At 52.3% G+C, this 26,097-nt stretch overlaps 10 protein-coding genes across 10 annotated transcripts; 6 read left to right on the top strand and 4 right to left on the bottom strand.

Moving 5' to 3' along the window:
- Nucleotides 1-719: 719 nt before the first annotated feature.
- BU25DRAFT_424878 (uncharacterized protein) lies at nt 720-3,595 on the top strand (the record flags this gene model as incomplete). Its single annotated transcript, XM_033708308.1, has 8 exons — nt 720-881; nt 945-1,127; nt 1,209-1,405; nt 1,528-1,561; nt 1,751-2,049; nt 2,179-2,265; nt 2,696-2,986; nt 3,304-3,595. The coding sequence occupies 8 exons, from the start codon at nt 720-722 to the stop codon at nt 3,593-3,595; spliced, it is 1,545 nt and encodes a 514-aa protein (XP_033557550.1).
- Nucleotides 3,596-4,249: 654 nt separating this feature from the next.
- BU25DRAFT_451344 (uncharacterized protein) lies at nt 4,250-4,941 on the top strand. The gene is made up of 3 exons (XM_033709752.1): nt 4,250-4,327; nt 4,379-4,455; nt 4,507-4,941. The coding sequence occupies exons 1-3, from the start codon at nt 4,255-4,257 to the stop codon at nt 4,855-4,857; spliced, it is 501 nt and encodes a 166-aa protein (XP_033557549.1). The 5' UTR covers nt 4,250-4,254; the 3' UTR covers nt 4,858-4,941.
- Nucleotides 4,942-5,014: 73 nt separating this feature from the next.
- BU25DRAFT_350148 (uncharacterized protein) lies at nt 5,015-5,925 on the bottom strand (the record flags this gene model as incomplete). Its single annotated transcript, XM_033703292.1, has 2 exons — nt 5,015-5,561; nt 5,609-5,925. 2 exons carry the CDS (start codon nt 5,923-5,925, stop codon nt 5,015-5,017), a joined length of 864 nt encoding a protein of 287 aa, XP_033557548.1.
- Nucleotides 5,926-6,131: 206 nt separating this feature from the next.
- BU25DRAFT_494319 (TPR-like protein) lies at nt 6,132-9,838 on the top strand. Its single transcript, XM_033711769.1, has 2 exons — nt 6,132-6,465; nt 6,582-9,838. Exons 1-2 carry the CDS (start codon nt 6,223-6,225, stop codon nt 9,762-9,764), a joined length of 3,426 nt encoding a protein of 1,141 aa, XP_033557547.1. The 5' UTR covers nt 6,132-6,222; the 3' UTR covers nt 9,765-9,838.
- A 3,031-nt stretch (nt 9,839-12,869) lies between these two features.
- Nucleotides 12,870-15,484, bottom strand: BU25DRAFT_350071 (chromatin structure-remodeling complex protein rsc1; the record flags this gene model as incomplete). Its single annotated transcript, XM_033703290.1, has 2 exons — nt 12,870-15,384; nt 15,441-15,484. 2 exons carry the CDS (start codon nt 15,482-15,484, stop codon nt 12,870-12,872), a joined length of 2,559 nt encoding a protein of 852 aa, XP_033557546.1.
- Nucleotides 15,485-15,895: 411 nt separating this feature from the next.
- On the top strand, nt 15,896-17,353 carry BU25DRAFT_414357 (ubiquitin thioesteras-like protein OTU1). Its single transcript, XM_033707260.1, has one exon. The coding sequence runs from the start codon at nt 16,230-16,232 to the stop codon at nt 17,217-17,219; it is 990 nt and encodes a 329-aa protein (XP_033557545.1). The 5' UTR covers nt 15,896-16,229; the 3' UTR covers nt 17,220-17,353.
- A 404-nt stretch (nt 17,354-17,757) lies between these two features.
- On the bottom strand, nt 17,758-17,934 carry BU25DRAFT_302995 (uncharacterized protein; the record flags this gene model as incomplete). Its single annotated transcript, XM_033702020.1, has 1 exon — nt 17,758-17,934. A coding segment is annotated over one exon (177 nt), but the record flags the coding sequence as incomplete, so codon positions are not given.
- A 211-nt stretch (nt 17,935-18,145) lies between these two features.
- BU25DRAFT_350288 (uncharacterized protein) lies at nt 18,146-18,733 on the bottom strand (the record flags this gene model as incomplete). Its single annotated transcript, XM_033703296.1, has 2 exons — nt 18,146-18,377; nt 18,435-18,733. Coding segments are annotated over 2 exons (531 nt in total), but the record flags the coding sequence as incomplete, so codon positions are not given.
- A 1,541-nt stretch (nt 18,734-20,274) lies between these two features.
- On the top strand, nt 20,275-22,648 carry BU25DRAFT_442558 (uncharacterized protein). The gene is made up of 6 exons (XM_033709312.1): nt 20,275-20,572; nt 20,626-20,654; nt 20,706-21,458; nt 21,505-21,996; nt 22,047-22,150; nt 22,200-22,648. Exons 1-6 carry the CDS (start codon nt 20,544-20,546, stop codon nt 22,434-22,436), a joined length of 1,644 nt encoding a protein of 547 aa, XP_033557542.1. The 5' UTR covers nt 20,275-20,543; the 3' UTR covers nt 22,437-22,648.
- Nucleotides 22,649-24,103: 1,455 nt separating this feature from the next.
- On the top strand, nt 24,104-25,546 carry BU25DRAFT_461998 (uncharacterized protein; the record flags this gene model as incomplete). Its single annotated transcript, XM_033710493.1, has 2 exons — nt 24,104-24,301; nt 24,356-25,546. 2 exons carry the CDS (start codon nt 24,104-24,106, stop codon nt 25,544-25,546), a joined length of 1,389 nt encoding a protein of 462 aa, XP_033557541.1.
- Nucleotides 25,547-26,097: the final 551 nt, after the last annotated feature.

The following is a 26,097-nucleotide window of genomic DNA, read 5'->3' as shown; positions in this document are numbered from 1 at the left end:
CTCTGCATATTCGATCGAAAAGATATTCGGAACAGTTCCAAACTTACGATAAGAAGTTGAGGATCTCGTTCCATACGTCTTAAGAACGCCGAAGCCAATGGAACAACCGTATCATACGACTCGAACAGTCTGGAAACCAGCAAAGTACCCATCGTGCAGCTTATCGCGCTTATTGCCAGCTACGCCTGGTGGTTAGAACATTATAGATCTCAAACATTCGCCTTGCCGCTGGACAATGTTGAAGCTGATCTCGAAAATGGATACAACTTCTACTTTAAGAAAATAAAGCGCAGCCCACTGCTCAAAACTTGCACCGCTTACGCTGATGAACATTCGTGGCTGCTATATGCATGGGAAATGTTGATACAAGTGTCGAGTCAGCACGTCCATGTCCCAAGCTACGACATGATACCCAATAGGCCCAGACTATCCGATTTAGGATCTCTCGATCTTCCTGCCAACCTAGGATTTCTCGACATTCTGTCGGAGGGAGTGAAGGTATCCACCAATCGCCATCTGTTTGCTGCTAGCGGTCCGTTGCAGTGTTTGCTAACGGTCCGCTACACTGATTGTCCAGCTCATTTGGTTAGCTCAGTTTGCTTCCCTAACCCTTCACTGCTATCCCCTTCTACTATATAGTCTCGATCGATTCTAGCCCATAGCTCTAAGGATCAATCAACATCTCAACCCTTCCACACATTCCCCCTGAGGTCCGCAATATGATGTACAGTTACCTCCTGCCCGACTCCACAGTCGCACAGGACTGTGATTTGATCTGGAGCTGCAAGCAAATCAAGGTAGAGCTCTCTACCATGATCGTCGCCCGTGCAAGGGAAGTCCTTGAGAAGACTGCGTCGGACGGCGCACGTCTCGGTGCGTCTGTAAGCATGTTTCCCAATCCGACCCCATTTATTGCCATGCACTCTGTCACAACACTCTCGCAGCTTAGTGCTGTCAACATCAATGTAAACTTGGATTGCACCACAGTAGGACAAACCTTCCCGAGCCAAACGAGCAGCCTTCACGAGCACTGCCCCTTACCTCTTTACGAGATCCAGGCAGGCCTCAAAGAAGTCTTCTCGCTGCATCTTCGCTTCGTTACAATAATTGTTGCAATCAAATGCATCGTAAGCTCCTGGGAGGGCATTGTTCGCTACCACGGCTTGAGCACGTGCTACTGGAGTTTCAAGGACGCCGAAAAGATCTAGTTAATCAATGCGCGAGTCACGATATTCGACTTGAGCTGCAACACATTCGGGCCGTATAGAGACCCAGGGTTCCACCTGTACATTGCCTTCATAGCAAGGAGACTTCGAAAGTCGGGTCGCGTTAGGTTTGAATTCCTGGGTCACAAACCACGACCATCGAATCGAGGCATAGCTGGCATCAATGGCCGAGTCTTGCCGTAAGACAATTTCAAGGACATGAGGAAATTGGATGCGATTGTAAGGGGCGCAAGGCTACTCGCAGAGCAGTCTTGTGCCACAGAACCGACGAAGACGAAGACCATAAAAAACAAATCCGCAGCGAAAGATGGTTTTTAGTGACGGTGGAAATCAACGTAAGTAGATGCCGCTGGAGATCAGGCTGACCATGTCCTAGATTTGGTTTTTCTAGTTAATGGTTGTTTTTTTCTGTCCGGAAATGGCTTGCTGCATATGTGTACGCTACTGTAAGCCTCCGCCCTCTCCCCAATAATTTTCGCCATTCGCACCATTCTGTTGATTGCCTTGCACACGCAATTTAACAGCTGTCTGAGCTTCGTAATCGGCCTCGACGGCCCAAACTTTGGGAGAGGGAAGATATCGCAGTAGACAGCCACCCACAATGTCAACAACTCGAACAGAAGAATGACTATGCACCAACCAAGCGCAACCAACTATGTGCCGAAGAGTGTTCGCTTTTGCTCTCAACTGCCAGATTTGTTAGCGCATACGTTGTTTTGTTACACGACTCGGCGACCTCGAGCCGTGCCGCACCCTTGCGTAACGTTACGCTCGAGTATACATACATGCGCGAGAAGTACCCAGCCCTCGATTTCAAGATAAAGTAGTTTTCCACAAGACAGATTATCCATAATGGGAGTTGTCGGCAACCTCTACGCCAATATTCTACTTTCTTTCGCGGACGTTTCTGCGCGTCTCTTTGCGCCGCCCCCAGAAACTATTGAGGCACCAGAATTCCAAAGATATGGCAACTATACTCAACTGAAATCGAACGCACAATCGATCAGCCTGGTCTGAGAAGCGTTAATGGGTTTCGATTGTATGTGCGATCCCAAGGTTAAATTCAAGGACTACAACTCACATCGTATCGGTTAGTTGGTCGGTCCGATCCACAAAAGACCGATGTATGAATCGAGCCTGCTCATACCGTATTCGCCATACGGTACACGTGTGGCGGAAATGCCCTCGTCTGTCTTATTTTGGAGGGACTTGGTTGGAAGTTCTGTCAGCAGCTCGATGCTGCGCCGTTCATGCCAAGAGCTGTGTTGCCACTGATGCGCGGCTGTGACCTCAGAAATAAGAACAGGGCTGTCGTATTTGGTGTTTTGAGAGTGGCTGTTCCCAGATATTTGGGAACACGTAATGCGGATACGTGCGCATCACACATCGAAACATGCCTAAAACTATCGACATTAGCAAGCGGAAGGTTGGAGGCAGTTATCACACCCTGCACTACTACGATCCTAAAGAAATAAATGGTCTCCAAGAGAGCGTCGTAAGCTAGAAGAGATACGAATACAATCTGCAATGTCGCCTTTCATTTCTGTCCCACCTGCTCCCAGTTTCGGCAGGAGCACAATCCCAAGCCCACAACCACCTACAGCCTCCATGTTTTTGCCAAAGCTCCAGAACGCCCCCAAGACGCAGAGAAAACAAGTCTTTGAAACTCCACCTCCGATATACTCACGCGATAACATGTCGTTGAAGAACCAACGCATTCCGGACGAGAGTGTACGTACATCACGCAAGGAGAGTATTGAGTACGTCCGTCAACAATCTACCAATACATGCTCTGATCAGATACCACAGTTCTTACCTCAGTCGTTTTCTCCTTCATATACAAGTGAAGCACAACGAAGGCACTCAAGAATTCTTTATTCACCGCGATTTGCTGCTTGCCCGATCCCAGTTTTTCAAGGGACAAATATCAAGTTCTGAGACTCTCGGCTCACAACAACATTACTAGACATTTGAACTTTCTGATTTCCAACCAGCAACATTCGCGCTTTACACCAATCTTCTATACATGAAGAGACTCAAAAATCAGAGGACCAGGAGAGTGGCTCTGGCTCTGTAGACTCTACATCCTGGCCGAGAGATTGCAAGGCATTGAGACGAAGAACACAGTGATTGATGGCATGTTCCTCTACTTACGAGAAGCGATCCCGATGTTTCCCACAACACCAGTAGCCAAAGATCCAGCGAACGTGGACGCAAGGTTTTTCAAGTGGTTGTACGAATGTACGCCAGAAAACAGTCCAGCGCGTAGGCTCGCCGTCGATTTCTACGCCCAGACCGGTCGCGCTGAATTCGCGCCCTTTCTTCTATTTTCCAATGGCATACTAACTGCTGTGCAGCTTTACGTCTAATATTCTCGCGATCGCGGTTGGAGAAATAAAAACCCGCTTTCTGGTGTACGAGGAGTTGTTCTCATTACGGTCAGCCTTCATTAGTGTTGCGGTATCAATCGGTCCGTACACCGTCTGACTATGCCCGTAGCAGATTACCCTAATCTAGTGTGTTACAGGTCAGGTATATAGTCGTCTTCTCCTAGCTAATAGCAACTCAGCGCAGTGTTCCATCAACTCGATAGTCCTATATTGTCGTTCACCGTAGCTATCAGTGTACTACGGTGGCCTACGCCGCCACAAAAGCAAACTTTCTCGGCCACTCGCCCTTTCACCTGCCAATACATGTGGACGGCATCTGCTGGCATATATGTCCACTAACGATTTGCGTGCTTGGCTACCAACTTGTGTCTTGCAGTGTATTTGTACAACAGCGCTCGCGCTCAAGAGTGAAAAGATGCCCCAAAAACTTTTGATGGATAAGGAGGACGCAGCAAATTAGCAGCAACAGGTAGTAACACTCCGCTTGTCAAACCTTCAAAATTTGATGTTGATGGGTGAATGAAAGTTAGACCTTCGAGGCGGAGTGGAGATACGAAGCTACTAGCGTGCACGTGCCGATAAGATAAGCTTCAATTCACTGTTCCAGAACTTTTTCCATCCCTAACAGAAACCCCAAAATGGCGGCACAAAAGGCACTGCGAGGTGTCGAGAAGAAACGCAAATCAAAAAAGAGAAAGTCAAGGACAGAAGGTGCGTAGAAGTTCCAAGTTCGTTCGGGAGCAAAAAGCTGATCACGTGAAGTCTCATCCTCAGAATCGTCCAGCGAAAGCGAGGTAGAACAGAAGAAGAGCAGGAGAAGCCCATCGAGTGAGGAAGAGGTGCGAAGAAACACTCAACCAACAAGTTTCCAAGATATTGATTCATCTTAGTCCTTGGATTCTACCCCCGAACCCACACCAAAACTCGCCAAGAAAGAGAAGAAGCCAGCCTCAAAGACTACAAATGATGATATCCCCATGCGCGATGCTTCCTCCTCTCCAGCCCCAGCACCAGTCCCCGCGCCCAAATCCAAGGTAGCCCCAGAAAGAGAAGACGCAGAATTCGACGCAATTTATATCCGCAAGATCACCACCGAGCTAGCGGACGATCTGGACAAAGTGCGCGAAGCCCAGGACTTCAAGGCGAATAGTGTTCCGATGCTTATTCATGCGTTGAAGCAGGGTGAGAGTTTGTTTTCGCGTGAGGAGAAGAGGAGGGTTGTTGCTACATCGAAAGCGTGATGGGGTGTGGTTGATGGGGTTGCATGGGTGGAGTTTTGGAGTTTGATCAGGATGTGTTATTGATTTGAAGGTTGTATACAATACGGAGATGAAACATGACGCTCTTGACGCGCCTGCCACGCACCCTTGTGTGTAATTTCAAGCTGCATGCGCTGTGCTAGTACGCTTCTACATCCAACCCCGACCGCCACTCCAGCTCGATCTGCCACGCAAGATGGTACGGATGCTTGATGACCACCATATCGTGTGCTAATTTCATGACCTTCTGTCGCTTCTCCTCCTTCGCGCCTGCAGGTAGCACAAGCAGGGCATCATACACTCTCTCCAACAACTTCTCCTCGTACTCTCTCCTCAGCTCGTCGTCGTTCGTCCAGTTGATGATCTCTTCGTATATGCCCTCCAGCGGACTCTGGCTATAGACCTCGTTCTTGACTGTGGTTGTGGTGTTTTCGAGGGTTGCGCCGAGGCGCAGGCGCCGCTCGTCTATCAGCTTCTTGATTGTGGCTGTTTCTTGGGTTTCGTGGATTTCGGCGATGCGCGTCAGTACCGCTGAGGGTTGGGGCAGGCGGCCTTCGAGGTAGGAGTATATGGGTGACGAGGGTAGCTGTGTGGCTAATGCGCGCGCGTATTGTGTCTTTGTGCCGTGCTTGCGAGCGTGGTCTACGAGCTTGTCGATGGCAGACTGGCTGCGATGGGCGTCGTCGCTGGAGCTGTTAGTTTGGAGCCGCCAATTTTAGGAGTAGTCGTGTACAGATTTGCATATATCTCTGCCAGTTTCAGGCCGACTTCAATGTTCTCCTCGACACTCCTCCCGCCTAGCCCCTCGTACATGCCTCTTAACCCTAGCCATGCTTGTGCATCGTCAGGCTTGATCTTTGTCGCGTCGTTGTATGCTTTCGCTGCATCATCGTATCTGCTCAGACCATCGTTGGCGCGTCCCAAGAACAACTTCGCGAAGTAGTTGTTGGGGTCCTTCTCAAGCACAGCATTTGCCTGCTCGATAGCTTCCTCCCAGTTCTTCGAGTCAATCGCTGCTTTCGCAGCCTTCAGCGCAGCTTTAGTAGACATGACGACGTGAATGCCTTTTTGTTGGATAGTAAGGCCGTCAACACGGCGAAGCTGGTGTTATGTATATGCCATTTGCGTGTGGATGAAAGTGAGGTGGGGCTCATTGAATATCGAGGAGCAGGCAATGACGCAGGTACGCTAGCGCGAGATCCACCAGCCCTATGGAAACGCAAACATCACGATTTCGCCCTGTCCACGCGCCGCCACACCAATCCAACACCTTGCTGTCGTTCTTTGCGTTGGACAACTCAAAAGTTGTTTTCTCCCTGTCTCTGCATTGACCGGAGTTCAGCAGTCATGGCGTCACATGCGGACAGTGCGCACGACCTCTTAGATCTCGACATAGGCACATTACGGCAATACGTCGAGCTCTTCCCGACCGAAGGCCTTTCGAAAGTCATCACAGGGTATCTCAGCAGTGGCATATCGAAGTACCCGCTCGCACAAGAGAAGGGAGATGCTCCAGATCTCAGCGAAGGTGGGGTATCCCTCAGCGTCGATGTGCCTGTATCACAAGATGATTGTTTAGCCCTTATGACAGTAAGTTCGATCGTTGTCTAGAAGATTCAGTTGAGTTCTGAGGGCTGCACAGAGGTCACGCGCCGGGAAATTCGAGGCTGGGTCACCTTTGCATGTTTAAGCTAACCGCAAGACAGGAAGGCATCCTGGAAGCTAGGAAGTCACCACTTGCACATGTATTACTCGGCGATTTCTACCTATCTCTGGAAGAATATGAAAGTGCTGTCGAGTGTACTAGGAAAGGCTTGAAACTCGCAGCAACCGAAGCCAAGAAGACGGATCTGTCATTTCAACGCACGCGCGACGCATTGAGGAGTACTCTTGCAACAGCTCTTGTGTACTACCAAGCGCCTAGGAACCACCTGGAGGCCAAGCAGATATTCCAGGAGATACTGAAGCGCAAACCAAGATTCACAGCTGCTCTGATTGGCCTTGGCCTGATTCTCGAGGAAGATGAAGACTACAAGGAAGCTGCAGATTTCTTGGAGCAGGCTCTGAAGCTGGATCCGGACAATGGCCGCATTGGAGCAGAAGCAGCATGGTGTCAGGCACTCGCTGGCGACTACAAGACCGGACTTGACAAGCTCCAAGGCTATCTAGACCATCCCCAGATGGACGCATCCAAGCCACGTGGCCGAGAACTGCGGGCTCAGACTCTCTATCGGATTGGTGTGTGCATGTGGGAACTTGACCCTTCGAAAGCTGCCCGAAAGAACCGCCAAGGAGCCTATGCTAAGCTTCTCGCTGCCATCAAAGCGAACCCAAACTACGCTCCCGCTTACACGCTGCTTGGCATCTTCTACGAAGATTACAACAAAGATCGCAGACGAGCAAGACAGTGTTTCCAGAAAGCTTTCGAGCTTTCGCCTTCCGAGATTGTCGCAGCTGAGCGGTTAGCTCGACTTTTCGCCAACCAGGGTGAATGGGACATTGTTGAGGCCGTCTCACAGAGAGTCGTTGACTCCGGCAAAGCGAAGCAGACACCTGGTTCCAAGAAGAAGGGCGTCAGTTGGCCCTTCTCTGCGCTGGGTGTTGTTCAGATGAACAAGCAAGAGTATCAGCAGAGTATCATCTCGTTCTTGTCGGCTCTTCGTATCAGCCCAGATGACTACTACTCTTATGTCGGCCTAGGCGAAAGCTATCACAACTCTGGACGCTACAACTCCGCACAACGCGCCTTTAATTACGCCGAGAACCCCACGGATGGCGTGATCATGAAGAAGACAGAAGATGAAAGTTGGTTCACGAAGTACATGCTCGCAAATGTTAACCGCGAACTGAGCGAATTCGACGAAGCCCTCCAGGGCTACGAAGCAGTTTTGTCTCAACGATCACAGGAGTTTGGTGTCTCGATTGCTCTCATTCAGACCCTCGTAGAGAAAGGCTGGCACTGTATCGAGACTGGCTTCTACGGAGAGGCAGTGGACAGCGCAATCCGTGCTATCGAAGTCGCCAACACAGTCACAGAGTACAAGCCTGATGCATTCAACCTCTGGAAAGCTGTCGGAGATGCCTGCAGTCTGTTCAGTTGGGTGCAAGAGAAGCTCGAGAAGTTTCCTTCTGCGGACGTCGAGCGCTTGCTGCAGAGCAAATCAGATGTTGGCATTGACCTTAATACACACAAAGAGATCGATGGCATCGGCAAGGACGATGTCGCGAGTCTCTCTTCAAGCGAAGCGTCAATCTTGACAAAGGTGCTGAAGGCTGCCATTCTCGCGCAGAAGCGAGCGATCGCCAGCTGCGAGCACGACATCCATGCGCAAGCTGTAGCATGGTACAATCTCGGCTGGACCGAATATCGCGCTCATGTTTGCTTGGAACAGGAAGGAGATGAGGAGCAGAAGCTTACGGGTTTCCTGAAAGCCGCGATGAAGTGCTTCAAGCGTGCTATTGAGCTTGAAGCTGGCAACTCCGAGTTTTGGAACTCTCTCGGTATTATAACTACGACACTCAGCCCGAAGGTCGCTCAGCATGCTTTCGTACGTTCTTTGCATCTCAACGATCGTAACGTGCACGTGTGGACGAACCTCGGTACACTCTACCTGCTACAGAACGATTTGCAGCTAGCAGACACAACATTTGGACGTGCGCAGGCACAAGATCCTGACTATGCTTTGGCCTGGGTGGGCATGGGCTTAGTTGCGCTGCTTGGCGGTAAAGAAAGCGATGCATTTGCTCACTTCACGCATGCATTTGAGCTGTCTGACTCGTCGTTGCTCCTGACTAAGCGACAGTATGCTGTCTCGGCATTCGACTTCCTCGTGTCATCGCTCTCATCTTCCAGTTCGATCGTAAACTTGATCCAACCACTGTTCGCTCTCCAACAGCTCAACCGCCAGGCGCCATACGATTTGTCACACAAGCATCTCGCAGCGCTGTTCCTGGAACGCGTTGGTAACTACGATGCTTCCGTGGCGGCTCTACAGGCTGTTTCCGAAGCTGCCGAACAAGAATATGAAAAGTCAGAGGCTATGTCTGCTCTTGCGCGCATCGTCCAAGCGAAGAATGATCTTGCACGCAACCAATTGGCATTAGGATCCAATGACTCTGCCGTCGAGGAGGCGGAGACTGCTTTGGACCTTCTAGCTGAGCTTGAAGGCGATGCCAGCCAGTCCGTCCTGTCTCCCGATCAACTGGACAAGATTCGTCTGTCTGCTCGTCTCACAGCAGGTCTTGCACACTACTTTAGCGGCGCACTTGACGCTGCGCTACCATACTTCCGCACATCGCTCGAAGCCACTGGCTCTCACCCAGACATCATCTGCCTCCTAGCAGAAGTACTATGGGCAAAGGGAGGCGAGAACGAGAGGCAAGTTGCGCGCGAACAGCTCTTCACCGCTTCCGAGAAACACGAGTCACACGTTGGTATCTTGACTCTCATCGGCGCCATGACCGTCCTAGACGACGACCTCGAAACGATGGAAGTTATCAAAGACGACCTGGACCGCCTACGCACAGACAAGGACCTCACCGACGAGCAACTCGTGCGCATTGAGAAGGTCGTGGAAGCCATTTCGATCAGCCTAGGCGGCGCAGAGCAGGAACTCGAGGAGGCACGACGAAGCGTTATGCTCGCACCGTGGAAGCACACAGGCTGGTCCGAGCTGGCTGATGCTGCTGGTGGCGATGTGTTCGCCAGTACGCTCGCTACGGAGACTGCTCGCAGGAATGCACCGCCGAATGGCACGCTTGGTGCTGTTGGTTTATCTGGTCCTATGGCTGCAACTGGCGATGCGAGTGATGCACAGAGAGCGATTGTCCTGGCACCGTGGAGTAAGGACGGGTGGACTGGACTTATCGAGTGCGTGCAAGGCGCATGAGCGCTCCACGAGTGAGTAAGAGCAGCGCGTATGATGATGTTGCATACTCATAGAGGCTTTTATATACTATCTACGCAAATGGAAACCATAGTAACGTCGAAGTGCAGAGAGCTATTTCTGTGTCACCAACAAACAACATGCCCCAGCCATTTATCCTGACTAACATGCGCACGCTTTCGGTCGCATTCGACCCGCTTCTAGGCGCTGCGTGTCCGTGCAAGACCTACGCCGCAATGCTGATCGTAATGCCCAGCCCAAGTCAATTATGGGGATTACCATGTGTTGGCTTGAAAACGAAAGCACGTCAACACATCAGCGCGGCAGAGTCCTACAGCTTTGCTAACCCTCTAGCATACGATGAGCCTGTTTTTCAGCAACTGCAATTCGGCAGCCAGCCTCATGTTTTCATATCTCGGACTAATTCTTCACAGGAAGCGCTAGTAAGGGTGGTCGTCACCTCACCGAATATGTAGTGGCTTGTTTCAAGGGTGTGGCACAGTTGGTCCCAACCACAGCTTCGGGACTCGCACGTCGCTAACGAACTCTGTTTAATGACCCAGAACCGATCATTCGCCCTTACAGTAATTCTTGGTTGAGATTGCTCATTCGCACGTACAGGTACTGCACATGTTACACATAGCATGGTGAGGACAGAGCTCGCATTTTGAGACGTCACAGCTGATGCCCAGCAGCTCAAGCTTTTTGCCGCCAGGCCCAGATGATCTTGCTTGATCTATCTACAATCGTATCCCTGACCGGAAGACGATACAAAAGCGACTGTACCGCCGAGGTCGACTATTTACACACCTCCTCCATCTGTCGCCGCCGATCTCAACATGTTGCAGTAAATGCAATAAGCGAAGGTGTAACCGCGCAGGGCAGTAAGTCAGGGGTAACCGCGCAAAGCAGTAAAATCAGTATATTCTGTTGTTCTGTTGTTCAGTGCTCTGTCTCTCTCACTCGACCCCCAGCGGGGTCTGTTTACATGACGTATGTATCTCGTGCAGTCAAGAGCAGGAGGTGCTTGTTGGAAAGAGCAAGAGCACCAACACACGTGGCACACATGACCTCCATACTCCATAAACCGTCACACAACATGTCCACAAACGTCGGTGGAAAGACCGACTACTCTCTTGTTACCTTACAGATACGCGGTTGAGTGTGAGTGGACTGGTTGCACAGCTGTTTGAGCAAAAGCAAGGGGAATATCAGATCGACAGGAGCGCGCAATTGTTTGTAAAACATGCGTTGGAGACGTCTGGAGCAAGTAGGAGAGTCAAGATACACCGAACGGAAACGGGCGGAACAAGGTTCGCGTTCTGAAGATGTAGGGAGTGGGGAGGTACACGTGGGTCTTTATCTACGTACTGCCGCCATCCTGTCATCATGCGACTGCCACCAGCAATCCTTTCAACCTCCCGACATCGACGCACGCAAGCAGGTAGTTCTACCGCCAACTCCCTGTATATGATGCGACGCCTCGCGAACTCCCGTTCAACTCCAATCCGCATCAAACAAAGCTTTGTACAATCCTGTTTGTGAACCAAAATGAGCAAAACAGCGCAATGCGTCGACAAACCACAACGCGAATCTGAAAACACTCAAAACAATCATCGCTAACCAATGCTTTTCAAGCTTCATATCGAATCGATATACGACGTACAACATCGCGATATTATTACACAATGACCGCCCTGTCTTCACCAGACTCCAACACTATTCCCACATCCCCTGAATCGATACAGACCAGATGGACAGCGTAACAAGCGAAACCCTTGACCTGAGTAAGTCTTTCGCGACACTGTCGGCACGCATCTATGTTCTTTGCGACAACTGCGACGGGCACCTTGACCAGATACGCTACTTGGAGCAGTGAGTATCTAGCCAAAAAGTCAGAGGGACGGGATCAAATATGGAGCCTTGTTGAGGAACTAAACCAGAGTTATGAGCGGCGACGAGCGCACGAGGAGGTTGCTCGAGCATCGGAAGATCCTTGCCAAGCAGCTGCAGGAAGCTGTTGACAGGCTTCTAGGAACGCTTAGGGATCTGCAGGAGAGGGAGGGATGAGAATGTCCAAGAGTTGCAGCGCAAACTCAGGGCGTTGCAAGAAAAGGGAACGGGGAGACACAAAGCGCCAAGGCTCACGTACTGACGCGCTCCATCCTTCTTCTTTCCCAAGAGGACCAGACGGTCCTGCTCTACCAAGGCACGATTAAAATCTGCGCGAAACGACAGGCCTACCACGCAATCATGACGCGCTGATGCTCTCACTGTAAGCAACCGTCAAACACCTCGTAAAACATCACCTTTTTCTTCTTCGCAGTCTAACTACCCGTCTGGTTCAGTTATACTTTTATGCAGATGCTCGCAAGGTCGTACTTGTATTTTGTCTATGAGTGTCTTTCCGATTGAATGTCTCTTTCCTCGACGCCGTCGTTCAACCGTCCCACTGTCTTCTCCCGCAACACGCTGCCGGTCAGAACTGAGCTGTCAACATTGCATCGCAGGTCAAGAAGCTTGCTATTGGAGAGAAGTGATACCTAGGCTATCCAAGCGGCAAATTCTAGCCTGCCGCTCCTCATTCGCGCTGTCTAGCTTCGTAGGCCACAGAGATACAGGCGCATGCAAACTCATTCACCCATACAACACGGCTATAGAGAGACGCCAGCGACTACCTGGCGTTGCTTTACTAGGCCCGCCCAACCGCGTATCCAATGGGACCGGAGGCACGGCTACAAGATACGAGTGCACGCGTCGAGCTCTTCCACGGAGGTGTTGATGCCCTGGACTTGCAAGCTGCTCGCTTCGCTTACATAACCGCCCACGTGCATTATCACTCCGCCAGCTGACCTGCAACGACATGTTTTCTTCCTCCTCACTCTGACTTAACAACTGGTTTTGCGGCAGAGAACTGGATGCATATGGCTCTGTACCTAGGATGCGACAATGCGTTGAATCATGCAAGTTCAGAGGCCGGAATGCATATGCCAGCTTCGGTACAAGGGATGCTTTAGTGAGGCAGGATATCGTAAATCTTAAACACATTCCCTGGTCTTCCAGGACTGGCCTTGGTACCAGCCTTGACGTTCATACAAATACACCGGTTCAGATCTTCTCCTCTAGCCGGGCGGTCATGCCCGTGACGACCCTCCTCTTCTCCTTCTCCCGCTGCTGCACATGCGCATCCCTCTCCGCGTTCTTTGTGATAGCACGTGCCTGCACCTCAAGCAACTGATCAATCACATTCTCCACGCCGTCCGGACTCCCATCTGTAAACAGCGCCTGTAACTCAGACTTGGTCGCACTCGCAAGCTGGTCCTCCAACGCCTTTATAGCCTTAGCGCCAAGATCCACAATCGCCTTCTTTAGTTTCTGATCCTCTTCCCTCTTTGCTTTCTTAGCCGCTTCATCCCGCTCACTCGCACCTACAGCATCGACTTTCCGCTTCTCTGCTTTGGCTTTCTCGCGCCGTGCGCGCGCAGCGAGGTACGCAGCGGAGTGGCCTAGCACTCTCTCGTCTTTAGTCAGAGGCTGAGACACGTTGAGAGGTGGTGCGGTGAAGAACAGCACGCGGCCCTTCTCGTCGGTCTGGAACTGCTCCCGAATATCCTGCGGTATGCTCGCGTTTGCGTGGTCGTTCAGGATGTACACTTCAACAGGCGGGGGCGCTTTGTATCCAGGCGGTGGCTGAGCGTACGGCTGCTGGTAGCCGGGTGCGGGGCGTGGAGTCTGGTATTGCTGCATCGGCGCCGCGGGCTGTGGAGTGAAGGGAACGTGTGGCGTGATGGGTTGGTAGGAGGGTGCTTGTGGTGCTTGCGGGTGGACGTGAGGCGCAGGTGATTGGGAGGTGTGGTAGTGGCCGGGATGTGTGGGTGTGTAGGCGGAGGAAATGTGGTGGTGTTGGGGTGTAGGCGCCGGCATGGGTGTGGGTGCTGGCGCTTGAGCGATCGGGTAGTTTGACGATGCAGCACCGCCGTAGCTGCTTGCGTCTGCTCGAGGTAGACTTGGAGTTGGCATTGCGGGTGCTGGCGGCGGTGTTGGTGGAGGAGGTGGTGTTGGCTCTGGTGGTGGTGAGTCCTTGGGATCGCGTGGACGGCAGTGGACTGCGCCAATCTTTGGAGGAGCATTCTCAGCGCCCCACTCAGGCTTGGGCAGGTCGTCGGTCTCTTTCTGGTCGTCCTTGAGCATGTACGCGATAGGACTGGGGACCTTCTTCAGCTTCTTTTGCGCATCAAACAGGTCCATGACGTAGTCCTTGTCACGTACTTCATCGGGAAGACAGCTTGCCCAAGTCTTGATCTTGTTCAGCTTGTGGTTCTCCTCGTTGTAGCGTGCTTCGCAAACATAGATCTCCTTGTCCGGGGGGAAGTCGCGGGGACGGCCCTTGTTGTATCTTGTGACAAACATGACAAAGCAACGGTCTACCACCTCGTCGATGCGGTGATCGCGGTACTGGCCAGTCTTGACCACCTCGTTCTCCAGGAAGTGTCGGTCGAACCGGTGGACAGTCTGCTCCGGTCGGTAGTACCAGCAGGCGTTGACCCACTTGCCTCCCTCGGAATCCTGCCATGTCCGGTAGATCTGTGCAACGATAGGCTTTGTCAGGTCGTTCGCGTTCTGGATGTGCACCCAGTCGCCGACCTTCCATAGCTCGCCGTTGTGCAGGATACCGTTGGGCATGGGGATGCGGCCTTCCTCCATAACGAAGTCGGTGTCTGGCTTCTCCTTCTCAGCTTTGGCGACTTTGCGCGACTCCTTCTGCAGATGCACGGCGTCCTTGTAGATCTGGCTGTCCTCTTCGTTGTACTGCTTGGCGTTCTCGAACATGAGCTCGACGTCGACCATGAAGTGATCAACCGAGTTGTACTTCTTGCGCTTGAGCTTGCGCTTCAGGATGTCCATAGCCATGGGAGTCCGAATCTCGGCATGGTATTCGGGCATGACAGCCTTGTCCGGCACGCGCTCGAACGCGCTGACCATTAGCTTGTTCGCCTGGTTCCTTGGCTTGCGAATCGCCTTCATGATGGCCTTGATGCGCGCTTCCATGGGAGTGTCGACTCGCGGCGGCCGCCCGCGCTTCTTCCTCGACTCGGGATCGTCGTTCTTCTCCCGTTCCTCTCTCGCTCTCGCGCCGCCTTCGCGCTTAGCGATGGCTGCAGTGGACCGCGGGCCTCGCCTCCTCTTTCGCTTGCCGTCGCCGTCGTCTTCGTCGTCGTCGTCTTCGTCCATCTCCAGCTCCTCCTCGTCGTCGTCGTCGTCGTCTTCCTCCTCTTCCTCAGGCAGCAGAGGGTCTTGTTCCGGGATCTCGCCGAGGTAGGGCAGAGCTGCGACCGTCTGGGTGACGATGCCTTTGGTGACTAAGCGCTTCAGCTCAGACTCGATGACCTTCTTCAGGTCCAGCGCATCGACGTATGCTTGCGAGTCCTGCCTGTTGTAGACCTGGGCGTTGTGGGGGATGAGGGCGAGGTCGCGCACGAACTCGGAGAAACTGCTGTAGTCTTTCGCGGCGACGCGGCCTTTGATGGTGCTGAGGGCCATGGGCTCCTTGATGATGTCGTAGTAGTCGGGCACCGCGCGCTTGTTGACCTTGCGCTGGAAGAGTTTCGTGGGGTCGTAGCCGCTGGGAGAGGTCAGCGCATGCGCTTGTTGGAGCCCATCCGAGTCGGAGACGCTTACTCATCATTCCTGTAGTTGTACACGTTGACCAGCATATCGGACATGGCCTTGTGCTCTGCCTCGGTGACAGTCGAAGCGGCGCCGTCAACGCCTGGGTCGGCCTTCTCGGTGGTCGGCACCGGCGTGGAGCTTTGCGCGCGTCCGGACGCCATGTTTGCTGTGTTCTGGCGGCGGTGCGCGACGTGGTGGATGTGCGCAAGCAAGTGCGACGTTGGAGACGCGACGTTGGAGACGCGACATGGGAGCAGGAACGGACGTCGCGACAAACTGGAGTGTGGTCCGAGCGCGACAGGGGGGGTGCTAGCTTCCGCCGTTCGACCCACCATCTGCATGCTTCCGGAACATTCACCACCCGCCACGTCGGCCATCAATCGCCATAGCTAGGAACGCTTCATAGCTCGCAATAGACTCTTCGCTGTGCACGCCCAACTCCCCGTCTCCTCCCACCCCCGTCTCCTCCCACCCCCGTCTCCCCTCACCCCCGTCTCCTCTCGTCCCCGTCTCCTCTCATCCACCCAGCCTTGTCCTCTACACTGTCCGCTTCCGCGACTCCAAGCTGCTACAGCTGACCGCACCTTCCGCCCTCCAGACTCACACAGCACGTCAAACCAACCAATCAATCAACCAACCAAGCACCCTCCCTCCCCTCAGCCCCACCACAACTCACCCGCAGCTTCCTTCTATCCTTGATACTCTCCTTCAAGCGTCACTCACACTCACCCTCACACCCTCACTCTCACCCTCACCCTCACTCTCACCCTCACTATCTCCCCACACTGCCACAGTAAGATGCCCATCAGGGTCCGCCTACGAGCGCCGAACGGGCAGCACACACTCTCGCTCGACGACAACGCCGCCGTCTCAGACCTCCTCTCTGCCATCACCACATCCACAGACCTTCCGCTGTACGAGCTGAAGTGGGGCTTCCCACCGCAGCCGCTCGATCCATCGCTATACGGCCTCTCCACTCTCCTCAAAGACACCGACCTGAAGCTCAACGGCGCCCAGATCCTCGTCATCGCGCAAGCAACTGGCGACCCCAGCGAGAAGAGGAGGGAGGAGGAGCTCCAGGCTGCCACATCGCAACCAGCAGCACCTCTTTCGCTACAACGGAAGGAGCAGCCAGTGCTGAAGGACACACCAGAAGTATTCGTGCCTGATCGGAGCGGTACCATGGTGCTGCGCGTCATGCCAGATGACAACTCGTGCATGTTCCGAGCAGTCGGCAGCGCGGTCCTCACAGACACGCTTGACTCGATGACCGAGCTGCGATCCATGGTCGCCCAGGCTATACAACGCGACCCCGAATACTACAACGCAGCAATCCTTCAGCGGTCACCGGACGAGTACTGCAAGTGGATACAATACTCCGACTCGTGGGGCGGCGGCATCGAGCTGAGCATCCTGTCGCAAGAATTCGACATTGAGATCGCGAGCATCAACGTGCAGGACTTGCGAGTAGATCGCTTCAACGAAGGCCGACCGCGGCGCTGCATCCTCGTCTACTCAGGCATACACTACGACACCATCGCCTTCGTTCCTTACGGCTCCTCGACGTTCAGTCCGGAGAACGACGTCAAGCTGTTCGATGCTAGCGACGACGTTATGCTGGAGGCGGCGCGGCAACTATGTGGCGAGTTGAAGAAGAAGAAGTACTACACCGACACACAGAAGTTCGACGTCAAGTGCAATACTTGCGGGTGGAGAGGCGCAGGCGAACGAGGTGCAGTACAGCACGCTGAGGAAACAGGGCACGTCGACTTTGGCGAGGCAAATTAGATGCGAACGCTACATCGGCGTCCTAACAACGGCGGCATCATTGGTAGGGATGTAGGACGTATGGTCTTATGGTGGGGAACACAATAACAAAGCACAAACACATTCTTCATATGCAAGACTTGTCACCTCTCTGGGAAAGCACGATGACGCTCAACCCCTACTTCTTAGAACACTCATGATCTACGTGATACCGAATAACATCATTGCGAGGTACATCACACGTGAACAACATCTGCATCATACTCTGCCGCCTTGGGTGTCCAGCCCTGCAAGCTGCAAGTCTCATGGCCGTCTTCAGACGATACCATGTGTATTAGTCCCATTGTAAACTCTGGGTGTGTCTTGATGTTTAGATTCTGCCAGCCGTTCCACCTACTCTCCTGCTTGCCGTTCTGGTGGACGAAGCGGTGGCGCAGCCATGAATCGACCATAGACTTCGGTCCAGACGAATGTTCAGGTGGTGACTTTTCATAGTAGCTCTTGAGTGTGCGATCACACTGTTGTGGTTGCTCATGCTACTCTGCCCAGTGTGGCGATCAACGTACAAGTCCATTGCGAGCTTCTGCTCAACACCACGCTCAAGGCAACTACAGTAACTGTTCCAGCGCGTTATACACTCTTTGATGGGCTCCTTAATGTCGAGATTGGCGTCGTTAGGCAGCGCTTTGTTGGCCTTGCGCTGGAAGCCTCCATAGAGGGAATCGTGTTTTGATGTAGTTGACAGCAGCAAAAAACAGGCCCTAGTGGGCTAACAAGGTTTGTTACATGACAGCCGCAGCGCAACCTGCGCTCCTTTGCGACAAAATCAAATCGCTCTGCAACAAAGTCAACCGCTGTGTTGTTTGGGTGCGCGTTATCAAGCACAAAGCAGTCAATCTTGTGTGGCTCAACACCAGACGGAGTGAGCATCTCAGTGACAACTTGTGCTATCTGCTTGCCTCTGCGGGCGCTATTTGCTTGCCTCTGCGGGCGCCTGTAAGCTGTGGGAGGGCTATAGATAGGTCGTGGATGGCCCCAGACGCGCTGGCAAAGCGCACAACAACGCCCAAGAAGCCGCATTCGCCGCATTTGCCGCCTTTGACTGACCAGCTGTTGAAGCTTATATGGATCTTGCTCGCAGCGTTATACAGGGCGTCAGCTACTATTAGCATCATAAAGCTGTGCAACTTTAATATGAACCTCAACACGCTATTATAGCTCTTCCACAGCACCTACTCTACCTCCGGGTTGGCGAAACGCAGCATCTTGCGGAAAGCTGGCGTCTCAAACTTGCGCAATGGCTGGTTGTTTTTGACAAGCCAGCGTACAGCAGCCATTCGGAAGTATTGTACATCGAAGCGGCCAAGCGCGCGCATTGCCTCCGGGTTGATATTTATGCCCTTCTTGAGCGCCTCGCGCACCAATAGCTGCCCCGACTTCAACAGCGGAGGCTTCTCCCCAGCTTCAGTATAGCCATGGCCAGGTGTTAGCTTGCCTAGGTGAGCGATTGCGGCGCTGGTTGATAGCGTCACCTCATACTTTCCAAGCCCTTCCGTGTCTATGTTCCGCCGCTATGACAATACAATCGTTTGCGAAATGTACGGACCCTCCTGAATTTGGCAGTGACTGTGTGTACCACAGTATAGCATGCAGGGCACACACGTGAGTGGTTAGTTGTCTTGGTGCCCTAAACTATCCCACGTTCTGCCCTGCGTCCTGTCACCCAGACTGTCACCCATCCTCTCAACCAGCCTTAGCTAGTCACTCGGAAGCTCTCGCCCACCTGTGACGTATGCTTGATGATATTGAGCCAATATCCAGGGGGTTCGTGCACTTTGCAAGGCACCGATACTTGCAGGTGAAGAACAAGCGCTCAGGGTTGTTGCGCACATACCGCCGGACGTCAGTCCAGACTCCAGAGAAAGGGTACAAAAGTGGCCTGTCATATCGAGAAAGGGGCGAGTGGATTTGCGCTTGAGTGGCGTCGACAAGTTTAGCCTCCGTGTCGAGGTCGTGTTCATGTCATCAAATTACATATGTTCGGTATCGTTCTGATCGTAAGATTATGCGTATGGTGCTTGTATCGATGATGATGAGCGACTTCGTGTTCAAGAGTGAGGAATACTCTGTATGGGGTTAAGAGAGGTGTTGTTCGGTTTTCTAAAAAGATGCGTCCGGTCCAGCCGCCTTCTGTATGTAGGTCACATTTCAAGGGCATCGTAGGTACTCAGTTATTGTCGCAGAGCATCTACTAGCAGACACGAATGCAGCAACACGCTGCGTACTTTGAGAGAGAAATGTTGAATTAAGGAAAGAGTTAGACTGAAGTTGCCAAAGTCGCGATGGGCAAAGATGGTCCGCAAAATTTCGTTACGAATTCCCTTTGCGAGAGCAGTTTTGACACCCATAGTCGGCGCACACAAATCTGTCACCCAATGCAAGCATGGATTGTCACGATTTGGCAGACCATATTTGCTTTGAATGCCGACGTTCTGAGTTTATCAGGCGCTTCCACAGTCAGTAAGCAGTATGGATCCCTCAAGTTGAGATGGTACGCACACGACAGTGTTGTGCTCGAGGAAACTGCTCATAAGGCTTAGGTGTTCCCACTGAAATGGTAGTGGGGAGATCCTTACTGAAGCGTCCGAGCCATCGCACTAAGAAGATTCTCAGACCCTTCATTGGTCCACCACGTGGTTAGGCTCTCACAAGCTGTAATAAATTGGTTACGAGATACAGGGCTGTCTCACAGCCTCGGCCAACCATATCAATGGGAGGTCACTCTCCAGACGAATCACAGACTTGCTCGGGTAACTGTGCCGGGCACACTCTGTCAAACCTGTCGATGAAATGAATTGCTGGTTGATTGTCAAGTCGGAGGCACCTGGTCCTCAGAGCCGTCTCGATCTTCAATGTCATCGTGGTTCATCATCAAGTATTGGGCTCAGCCCGACATCCGCTGCAACGTTCCACCCACGTATTCTAGCGTAACGAAATCTCGGTCGCGATATTGGGCTCTTATACCCTGCATGAATAAAGTCTTGCATTGGTGTCTGGCGAATGGGCCTTCAATGAAAAACCGGAGCCTTGGTTTGACACGACCCTACATCTGCCTACACATCAGGAAGAACTTGGCGATTCTTCGCTCAGGATTTATCACTTGAAACAAGAACCACTCTTGTAAGAGTGACGTAAGCGAACCTGCCCTACCGTCGGAAATAGCAGTACATTCGAAACGACAGACTACTGCAACCCTCGGTTCACCACGTATGTACACGGGTGCAAACAATTCGCTACCGCAGCTCTCGATTCGACAGTCAACTTCGAGTGTCAGGAAACTCGAATATGGGCAAATACCGCTCCAGAAGCGGATGGTCAGTAGATTGCAACAGGCCGTGGTTGACAAGGCTGACGGGTCGCTTACCAGTCTCACCTGTCGAGTCCGTCGCGTAAAATGTCAGTTGTTCATATTTAACTACGTTGTGGACGGTTTCTAACACAGAACAGGCGACGAAACACATCCCGTCTGCAACGCCTGCAGCAAAAAGAACCGACCGTGCCAATGGGAAGCGCCCCACACCAAATTCAAAGATTATCAACCCTCCGAAGCAGGGTCGAGTAAGTCCGCTGTTGTCGACGGTGAGCACGAAGGTATGGAAGTTGATGGAGTTGATGGAATTGATGGAATTGATGGAACTGATGACGAGAGCCAAGCGAGCCGGAGCACTTCACCGAGGGCGAATGAGGAGTGGAGAAACGAACGGGCCATCACAACTTCCGAAAATACGTCACGATCAACAAGTGACCCATCACCCAACGATTCGATCGGTATACATTCACCGGGCTCTCCATTTCCTCTTTCGGGGCCCCGAACTCAAAGCAGCATTTCTGTAGCAAGTTTGCTGCGGCAACCTTTGTCGGACGATATTCGACCGTACTCTCAGGAAGCTGTCCCTCTTACCCAGAGGGAAGCACGGCTCGTGCATTACTACTCAGAACATCTTGGCCGTTGGCTCGACTGCACTGATGCAACGCGTCAGTTTACCCTAGGGGTCCCAGAGAAGGTCAAACATTGTCCTGTCCTCTGCTATGCAGTCTTATCATTTGCAGCTCGTCACCGTAGAGAAGATACCACTGCTGATGCTGCATACCAACGCTGCATTGCTTTACTTATCGACCGGCTGAACGAGCCGAGTGCGAGTCACGATGAAACATTGCTGTGCGCCATAGTCATCTTAAGATTCTATGAGCAGCTCAATGGTAGGTCTCACATCTCACATGAATGCGCCTCAGCTCACATTCGTAGTACCTTCCACCACCGGCTCAGATGCTGGGCAGCATCTAGCAGGTTCCTCCGCGATACTGCGCGCTTCGCAAGGCAACCATTACGTAGATCCTTCGGCGCCCACGCTTCGTGAAGCTGCATTCTGGGTTTATGTTCGTCAGTGTCTTTACACAGCTACTATCAACCAGCAACCACTCGATGTGGATTTCTTATTGCAGCTGCACCCAACACCAGGGTCCATGCATGACTCACATCCGCTGGCGCGCTTGAGATTGGAAACTGCTTGGGCCAACCAGATGACTTGGAACACAGCTCTGATTGTCAACTTCTGTTTCGAACCCGGTTCTTCGGCTGAACGCAATAACAAGCTTGCCCGATGGCATGAGCTCTGGGATCTTGTTCAAGCTTGGATTAAGGATCGACCTGAAGGCTTCGATCCAATCTGGCACGGGCCGGCTAGCGAGGTCGAAGGTAGCTGCTTTCCACAAATTTGGTTCACAGCTGACTGGCATGGTACGTTTTGGTCCTTGCTTCCCAATGATCCAGACTAATCGCTTGTACAGCCGTGGCATTTGGTTTCTACCACTTCTCCTGCATCATGCTTCATAGCTTCAAACCAGGGCCGCGGTTCGCCATTCGCAGTGTTGGTAGTCTATCAATTACAGACGTGAGTAGTACTAATATGAGTATTGGAGATTTCCGACTAACTATATCAGCGTCAGATCTTGCGGCATGCACACGCAATTTGTGGTGCATGTGGGAGCACGCCTGAGACGGTGCAGCTTTCGATCATCCTATGCCATACCATCTTCGTCTGGGGACCCCTGGTAACAGAAACACGGGAAAGAGACGAAGTTGTACAGCTTCTTGAGGACTTTGAGAAAACAAACGTTTGGCCGACTGCCTGGATCATCAATGCTCTTAGAGCAGAATGGGGTATGGTCCATACTTGATCCCCTTCACTCCATTTTCTGTAGCAACTCATAGGAGCGTAGTTCCTGTATCGATACCCCCATGTCTAAAATTCTCTCCTCGCTTTTCATTCACACGACTTCAGATAGGCTCATTCGATCAACTAGAACTTCGGTTAGAGCTGTGGTTGGCTCGCATGTTATTAGCGAACATTGGGACAATGCATCACGATGGGGCTACACCGTGACAGGTGGCTCATTACCAAGTGCTTACATGCTTTAACTGACTTACAGTGTTCCTAATCATTACTCGTCACGGCTTCACTTTTTGCAGATGTCCATGCATCAGGTGTTGAGGTTCCCCGCCTGTTGGCAGTCGTGTATGTGGTGGGATATCGATTCATAGCCTCCCAACTGCACAACGTCGGGATTCTCTCCTTTCGACCACACTGAAACTTTTTCACGACTGACCTTGTGTAAGAATGATATGCTTGCAGTTTTGTCGGCCTTTGTAGCCGTCTAGTCAAAAGTTGCAAGCGTGACTGCAGGCACGCGTTCCTGGGGGGAAGAGTTCCGTGAAGGACCAACACGTCAGAACTGCCGGTTTTCCCACATTCTTCCAAGTCCTGTGGCCCTCATGTATTCGCGGATATGCTTTGCCGGCTGTTTTGATAGGCTCTCGGACTCGTGTCGCTTCGAGTTGTGGAGAATGTGAAGGATTCGCCGGCTATGTTGACCGAGCGCGACTGCCAACATCTGGAAACATCCAGACATTGCAGTTACTGGTTCCTGTAGCATTCCCGCCGCTTTAGCGCCTAGGTGGATCAATGCCTCGTTATGCGGTCTCGGATTGTTGTTCCATGGTACTTCGAGCCGAATTTCTTGCCCTTGCGACAACTTTAACTTTCGCAACACTATCCACCTCCGACCTTCGTATTGTACTTCCCAGACGTACAGTACCTAAATGGTTCACGTTCGAATCGAAGACCGAGTTTACAACGCCTACGATTTCTTGCATTAGCAGGGTTCACCATGCGCGAAAGCATTTACAGTCTCTCAAGGCACGTTCACGGTACATTATCCTGTAATCCGCCCATGCCCACCATGTAACACCCGAGGTCTACAAAGCATTACCGCGCTATCCACTTACGAAGGCAAACGGGCAATTGGCCCTGATCGGACACGGCTATCGAGCAGCTGTCTGTCCTTCCAAGGTTCTCCTAACGGCGCCGGTTCGGTCTCGTTCCTGCACATCGCCCAATAAGGGACTCGATGGAGTTTTTGGCAAGACGACCATGCCCGAGGGAAACCTATCATTGACATCCATCCAACCTGAAGAGACCTGAGTGAGAAGAAGCATTTGAAGTTGGTTCAGTTGGCGAAGTCACGTCATGTTTACGCCCGCCGCGGATGTTTATTGTGGATCAACCCTATTTCGTAATTCGTTTCGAGTCACTGTGATCCTTCAGTACGTTGGAGGGGGTTATCTGCACAATGGAGCTATATGCCGCATGCCTTGAATCACCCCTACGTATCGTCTCCATGCAACTGAATCGATACGTATCTGTCTGACCATCGCGCAGTATAAGGTTTCGAGAAGGAACATATGAGTATCTTGTTTTGCGAAGTTCGCAACCTTCCATGAGTACTCCTACTTCTGCACTTGAAGTGCATACTTGGCTCAGGTAATTGAAGCGATCTACCTCACAATGCGACGTAAAGACTCAGCAATGGATGTTAGAGGGATTTCTCCCAATCAAGAAAAAACTGGGGAACCTGCGAGGGACAGACTTAACCTCACCGTCCTGGGTGTGTGCACTGGCACTGGGTTGGGCCATCTCGATTGCGCGTTAGTTCAGTTCGGTCAGAACAGTCCCTCCGCTCCGCTACGCGTGAAACTTCAACAGGTCAGTGCTTGGCTAAGCTTCTTTCTCCTTACAGCTCGCTCACTGTATACACAGTTCGACCAAATACCCATTCCCGCGTCAGTGAGAGACCCTGTCGTAAACTATCTTCGATCCGGCCGACACAAATCTAAGCCAGCACCACACCTCGAGGACCTGCTAGGTCGGTTATTCTCCAGCGGTATCAAGGCTTTTTGTCGCAAAAATGCCCTCGAAGCTGCTTCCATCGACCTTGTCGGCACTCACAGCAATGTGTTGAGACTCCTGAATACACGGGCGAACTCGGATGGCGTGCGAGAGCACCCAGTTCATTGGAACGCGATCGTAACCTCAGAGACTGGTATCAGTACCGTTTTTGACTTTACAACAATCGAGCGTGGAGTCGTTCGGCGTCATATACACCCCACCTCCTATGTCGACAGGCTCTTCTTACGGCACCCCACCAAATTCCGTGTCTGCCTCAACATCGACGAACTTGCGAACCTAAGTTTCATACCTGCACACGGCGACGATGGCGCACGCGCAACGATATCTCGGGATTGTGGGCCCGGCAGTCTCTTCATCGACTATGCCATCCGCTATTGCACATCCAACGATCAATCAGAAGATCATGATGGGAAGATGGGATCATTGGGAAAAGTTAATCAAGACATCGTAGACCGATACCTCGACGCGCACGATCCTTTTCGCCAGCTGCCTCCCATAAGCATAGCCACCGAGATGTTTGGCGACCACGAAGCACAACAACTCATCGATGAATGTCTGTACAGCAGCATGTCCGAAGCAGACACAATCGCGACCATTACACGGATAACCGCACAGAACATATTGAAGCAGTACCAGCGCCTGCTCGAACTCTTCTTCCCCCCAGGCCAGGAAGTCGACGAACTCTTCATCTGCGGCCCCAGTGCGCGAAATTCCAATATCATCGACTACCTCGAAGCCGGATTCCCCGAGGGCGTCATCACTAAGCCGCTGCACGATATCGGCATACCAGGCGACGCACATGAAGCTGTTTGCTACGCACATCTCGCGCTTGAAGCAGTGCTTAGCCAGGCCACGCAGGCTGCTGGCACGCCTCCGGCGCCCAGCTCGGCGTATCCGAATGCGGATGCCGTCAGAGCGAGGGTCGTGCCGGGTCGGCGGTGGAATGAGTTGCTGAGCCATGTGCTGGAGTTTAGCGGTGGGCAGAGGCTATATTTCGCGACGAATGTGCGTATAGCGGGCAGTTTTGAGGCTGCCGTGTGAAGAATGAATATCCGGTAGCGAAGGAGGGGTTATTCGAGCGTGACAGGTAAACACACTCTATGAGTTCGCGATGTGAGACTGTGGGATCTGCGAGTGCGTGTCGTCTTGAATGGGGCAGGAGTTATGGCGCTTTAGCGCGATCCGTTGCATATATATGATACTCAAGCGGCATGGTAGCGAGCATGCTCTTTTCGACTAGCAGCCTGCTTTTGCAGGAATACATCTTTCTTCACTACCACAGATGAAAGTTCGATGTGCATTTTGCTACGGGTAACAAGTCCTATCACCCTGAATTGCAAGTAGCATAGGAAACTTGGACTCTACGGTGCGGCAGATGCAAAAGCGCCCATGTCTCCGCGCCGTTGCTCCTACTGGACATTGGTGAGTTCTCCTTTGTCCAGTCGGCTACTTGCCGTCGTCTTGACGAAAGGTTATTCCAACATCCTAACACAACAAAAAACATTACTAGGACTTGAAATTGATTTCATCGTGAGTTTGAGGAGATTCGGGCAACCTTTGTGTAGGAAGGTGGCAACAAGAGGTCCGAACAG

The sequence above is a fragment of the Macroventuria anomochaeta genome, assembly GCF_010093625.1.
Source record: "Macroventuria anomochaeta strain CBS 525.71 unplaced genomic scaffold BU25scaffold_37, whole genome shotgun sequence".
Taxonomy (NCBI): domain Eukaryota; kingdom Fungi; phylum Ascomycota; class Dothideomycetes; order Pleosporales; family Didymellaceae; genus Macroventuria; species Macroventuria anomochaeta.
This window is presented reverse-complemented; position numbering and strand designations above follow the sequence as displayed.